General features: G+C 35.5%; 1 protein-coding gene across 2 annotated transcripts in view; it reads right to left on the reverse strand.

Annotated features, from left to right (window-relative positions):
• The window catches only part of LOC136770378 (voltage-dependent L-type calcium channel subunit beta-2), a 125722-nt gene extending 122250 nt beyond the window's left edge, over positions 1–3472 (reverse strand). For both annotated transcript variants that reach the window (XM_066723394.1, XM_066723390.1), the window contains exon 1: positions 3202–3472. In XM_066723394.1, coding sequence (XP_066579491.1) covers positions 3202–3282 — 81 coding nt within the window. In that variant the 5' untranslated portion in view covers positions 3283–3472. The remainder of the gene's footprint in view (positions 1–3201) is intronic.
• Between the last annotated feature and the right edge of the window lie 2830 nt (positions 3473–6302).

Below are 6302 nucleotides of genomic sequence, written 5' to 3' on the forward strand. Positions count from 1 at the left end.
GGAAAAGTGAAAAGTCAATCAGTATTACCCACTTGTTGCGCACAGTGTTGTGGAGTAACGGAATATAAGCACGGTGGTTCCGTATGGAGATGAAAAGAATCCGAATGCAGTGCGTACCTTTCACAGGAGAACTACTGCGTCATGAATCAGTAAGCCTAGTGCTGGATCTGCCATTGACTATGGTCAAGGAACGAGCGTGAGGCAAGGAGCAAGCCACAATGATTTTAATGATGCATATTTAATAATAATGAAATTAAAATAAATGAAAACCATGCAGGTGCTAATAGATTGCTCTCAACTAGATTCCCAAATGTAAAACACCTGCAATAAAGTGATATATAGAGTAAATCATAATAATTCTATAATAATTCTACTGTTAATGGTTTAATACTGAAGCTTTTTTAAAAGAACAGAGGAAGAGGTTGCATAATACAGTGTGTGGGGGTGTTTTTCATTTATAAAAGACAAGAGGACATATAGAAAAGTGCAACAAGACCTATATTTCACAGGATAAAATAATGAAGCATATTGTGGTCACAGAGAATAAAAGATTTTTCCATAAAAATAAAAATCACTTCAAGAAGTTTCATCAGAACACTAAAAAAAATCCAAATCAGAAAGGTGGCATCCAGCTGTGATTTGAAGGAAAAATGTTCAGCCTTGTGCCCCCAAAGTAGTCCAGGCTTTTCCTTGTAATGTTATAGTTTTACTGCATTTGCATTTGAATCTGAACTTAAGCTTCGGAACTGCATTTTTGGTCTCCAGTGCAGACCTTGGTGTGAGAAAGACTCATTAATTCCCATTAACTTAAATCACAGTGATTGTCAGCTATGGCTGTTCTACTTAAAAGTCAGCCCCTGGTAATGTACATTTCATCAAGGTTTGCCTGGTAACAGGAAGCACTCAGGCAGTAGAAATTTAGAAGGAAATGCATTTATGTTGCCTGCAGTTTGATTCTTTTCAGATTATCTTTCAACATTATCCCTAAAACCAATTGGTTATCTTTAGGCTTCCTCTATTTCTATTTTAGTTGCAGAAGAGCACAAATTGCATACTAAAACACTCAACTAACTAACTAACTGTTGATGGTTATGACTGAAACATGTTAACTGTATTATTAGTGTGGTTTCCAATGACAGGTAAAACTACATGTGTCACTAGTGGATTCAGAGGAGATGCAATTAATCCAATGTGCTTTAACATTTTTTTTATTTAGAGTGTCATATTTTATGGATCTTTTATTTTCAAACTAAAACAATAGCAATAGCCTATGCTTCTGTACATCATATGGAGTTAAGATTTTATTTGTAATTGTTTCATTTTAATTCTGCTCCAATTACAATTTATTTGCAATATATAGTAGATAAAGATTTCAATAAAGGTTATACTGAAATAGGTACCTATTTATTTAATGTAACAATACTGGCCATCACTGGCTGCACATGTTAATTAAGCACACATTCATATTGGCAAAGGTGCCATGCCTAAAGTAATTTACATGTTCTGTTTTATCATCTTAAGGTAATTTCATAGCCCCATCCGAACTCATAAAGACCCAGTGACTAGATCTATGTGACCAAGCTTTCTTTTGTTGACCTCCCCCACATCACAATCTGCAGTGGTGACTTATTGTGGTGAATTCAAGCAGGTGTACTACAGTGAGCAAACACAGGAAGTGCTCTGTATCGGACCAATTCTCCCTGTCACAATATCCAGAACTGGTTTTACCAGTCAAGAACATCATGTGTACTAAGGTGTTCAGAGAGCCCCAGGTTGAATCCTGAACTAATGGCTGTTTTCCCGACCCAGATCTGCACTAGTTTAGGAATTCCTTATCTAAAATAACATTAGGTAGTCTTAGATCAATGCTAATCATAGTCCATGAAACCAGCTGTAAGCGCGCTGCACAGTCAATAATGCACATATCAGTGGTCATAATATGGAAGTGATCATGACTAGCCACTGGAAATGTGAAAACTTCCACAAACATACAGTAACTGGCATCATGTGCCAGCAATCCATAAGGCCAGTGTTTTACCCACAAAGCTAACACACTATTTGGACAAGATCCTCAAGCTGTTTTTGTTCAAATTAATCTCTTTTCTGGCAGATATATCGGTACAGACTATGAAGAACATAGATTTATGAGTGAGCTTTCAGCGAATCAGACAAGAATAGTCTACAAGATGTTCAAGGGGGCTCATTATGAGCCAGATCAGGGCAGAGCTGTAATGCCTTGCGTTATAATATCTGCATTGTACTTGTGGTGACATGTGCAGTTTCATTATTGCTGTAAGAAAATAAAAACACCTTTTGGAGAAGTTTAATCTGGAGAATCTGGTTGTATTGGGCATAAACTAAAATCACTTCTCAAACCAACAGCTATAATGGTCAAGTATCCCCACACCTTGACTGACTAACCAATTTTATTGCGGCTAACCTAATGGCTGTTGTAATCCCATGCATTATAGCACACCTTGACACAACAACTGTCAGAGTTGGGTGTTTTGTCAAAATATTTGTCCCTTTTTGATTTTTAGGATTATCCATTCAGTTTCCATCATTTAAAAAAAAAAAAAAAAAAAAAAAAAAAAACAGCTAATTAAATAACAGCAGCTAACTAAAGAGTTAAGGTCTTTATTTAAACATTATAACATAACGCTGTGGTTGTACTGTTTGTCTTCAGTTTGAGAAAACTCAAACACAGGACTGTTCTGTTTCTTTTGAATTATTATTACTGACCAGAGACCAGTACTATTTGATCCGCATGGGAAGACATCACTCCAATAAGAGCATGACGAGAATTCTATTGCAAGACATTCTAGAACAACAATAAAATCATTAAGATAAGCCGTTGCATTGTATAATTTGCATTTGTGTATGAACAACTCATTTAAAAGTAGCACAATTAACTAATACCTTTCCTAGAGAGTGTAATTGGCAGACCTTGTATTATTTCAATTATAGTATGTAATACAGCACACATGGTCTGATCTCTCTGTATACATGTGATCGACATGTGTAAAACAATACACAGAAACTTGTCAAAGTGGCCCCGTTATTTAGGACGATGCGTTTCAAAGCAGAAACCAATTACGGCTCTTATTACCTTTGTTCAAATTCAATGTTAAACTAACGCCACTAAGTTAACATGAACCACTACTCATCCACCTTAAATCGGTATATGTAAGAGCTACATACCTGTAAACCCGGGTTTTCCAGGGTGTCCATGTGGATCTCTTGAGAAGTTGAGGGGGTTTTGGGCATGTTGCTGTGGACCATTGGAGACGGTGGATTTCAGCGCCGGGTTGTCTTCGCTAAATCATTACCGATCGTGCAAAAGCAAGACTAATTTATACAGTGCTTGGCGCTATATTGTGACACAAAGCAAGTTGCTCCATTGTTTCCAGCTGGTGCAAATCCCAGTGACAGAGACGGAGCCGCCGGCTGCCTGGGCTTCCCTCCGCGCTGCGCAGCCGATTCCCGGCGCTTGAGTCACAGCGCAGAGGAGGGGCCGGCGGACCGACACAAACAAGTGGACTAACTTCTCCACAGCCAGCAGCTGGGGTTTTTTCTGGTTCAATTTTTATTGTAAGGTCCTATTTCATGAACTTTATTACACGTCAGAAACGACCTGTATTTACTGGTAATCGCAGCCCACAGTCGGATGGTACTGATTTGTGCGTGTAGCCAGTGTATTAGGAGCTGCAGGCGGGCACAGCAGTTTGTGCCCACTGATCTTATCATGAGAAAATGATGATTAATTATCAGTAGCACATACTACATATTCGAGTATTATGTATATTCACAGTATTCAACAGTTATAGCCAAGTTGAGGCTCATAACATTGTGTAAAATACATTTGTGTGGGGAGAAAAATAAAAGTTAATCAGCAGTTACTTTTACATATTTTAAATGTATACAGTTTTAGCTGAATGTATTTGAAACAGTGATATATCCAGTAATTAAGTTTAATAAATACTGTTCATTATATATATATATATATATATATATATATTATTATTATTATTATTATTATTATTATTTTAATTGTCTTGATTCCACCCAGAGAAAACTAAAGAATACAATGTAACTGAGTCGGGACAGTGGGTGTGGATTTGTTGTACATTTACCTACAATTTCATTGATTTCGAGAGTGGCAGTCAAATGTTTACACACACACCCACACACCTCACCCCTGTAGTATACAAATGTATATATATATATATATATATATATATATATATATATATATATATATATATATATAAATGTATACTTTGCCTCCATTTCAGAATCAAAAAGCTCACACAGTAGTCCTGAGCTATCTTGAAAACAAATGTTAGGTAACATAAGCATTAACTTTGTGTCAGAGCTAAATCATCAATCATAAAGTAAGTAAATTAAATGGAGACTTGATGGCATGGCCTGTAAATCTCTTAGGATGGCGCCACTGTTTTATGTTATTTAAGCTCTGCCAAGATTATCTGGAACCTACCAATATATTCATATATAAAATAAACACTATTATTCACAGTGTCCTAAAATAGTTATTGTTTGTTGTAAAATGTTTTTCTTGGTTTTCCTTTTGTTGTTGTTGCTTTTTTGTTATTTGTACTGGCTTTGTTTACCATTCATTATCTTTATTAGTACAAAATCTGATTTACATTGAGAGAAATAAGTAGTTGCTTCATATGTAGACATTTTGTTGAGAAAAACATGAGAGGAGAGTTATATATATAGAGAGAGAATTAGGACTACGAAGCACAACCTAACCTGTAACTCTTTAAAATGATTGTCAAAGTTTTCAGCCCAAACAATAGTGTTGGGATTTGTTTTTTCCATGGACATTATTCAGACCTGCTGCTTTACTGAAACAATATGCATCCCTCCCATCCTAATAAATATACCTCTTGGCTAGGATGCCTTTCTGGGGATTCACTCTGAATCCAGGTTTTATTGTCTGCATGGAATGGATGGTCCTGCCAGGCATGCCAGTAAATTATTATAGCGTCAAGGCAAGCAGCAGCAAAGCCCTGAGTTTTCTGAAGTACCCAGTCCACCAGCTGCTGGAACATCACTTGCATTCCCTGCTCTCCAAAAGGCATAATGGACAGCCAAAAAAGTGTTCTAATATGGGAAACTTTCAATGCTCCTCTACAAATGACTGTTGCCAATATACCAAACATAGATTTAGTATGTAGATATTCAATGCATGATGCTGGTTAAGGGTCAAAGGACTTGGGCACCAGAAAGAATTAACCCTATTGGATTTGATGGCTTGACGACTCTTGAGTTATAACAATAACTCCAGATGTATCTGTCCATTTTTGAAGAATGTGATCAAACTTGGGTTTCTTTCCAATTAATGATATAATTTATAATATGTTGGCCTCCCAGATATATAACAATAATTCTGTACCCAATAAAATAAAAATAACCAGGTGTTGTTGTCACAGTTGAAATGACTTTTTAATAGTGCAACATTTTTTGCATCATTGCCAACACCATCATCCAAGCCCATTCTACCCCACCCCCCTTACCAAGCCTCTTCTAGAAATGATCGCATAATAATGTGCATGTCACCTTGGGTGATGAATTTCAGAAACTAAAAATCTTAAATTAAATAATATGTATCTCTTCATGTTATTCAAACAACTATTTTTCTTCTCTCCTAAGACAATCAAAATCATAAATTTAAATCATAATAAATAAACATAAACATAGTAGGAAGAAAGAAAGCACTGGGGAGTAAAAAAAAACATTTTTGCTTTTTTTTTTTTTTGTGATATAATCCATGGTAACAGATTTTAAAATCCAAAACAAACAAACAAACAAAACTGGATTAAGAATGTAATGTGGAACCTTTTGCTTTACTGAATGTCTCTTGAACAAATAATTTCCACAATTCTTTTGATCTATATATATATATATATATATATATATACATTTTTACATAATTTCAAATGGTAGATTTGAATCCTCACTTACTTTCTACCACTATTTCCAGTAGGCAGTCTAGACAGAACAATGTTTTGATAATCCACTTGTGACAGCTGTAGCACATGCACACGTCGAAGACAGTAGCGACTATTCTTAGATGCATTAATGCCTTTACTATAAATGATCATGTCTAAACCCATACAATATAAACATTGGAGACTCACTGGAGTAATAAATAGCTCAGATCATGTTTAAATGTTACCTTGATATAAAAGCGTAAAACAATTTATGATTTACCATGATCTCATTAAAACCTTTATTTTCATTTTAAAAATATCACATTTCACACTATAAATGGA

The sequence above is a fragment of the Amia ocellicauda genome, chromosome 2, assembly GCF_036373705.1.
Source record: "Amia ocellicauda isolate fAmiCal2 chromosome 2, fAmiCal2.hap1, whole genome shotgun sequence".
NCBI classification, from domain to species: domain Eukaryota; kingdom Metazoa; phylum Chordata; class Actinopteri; order Amiiformes; family Amiidae; genus Amia; species Amia ocellicauda.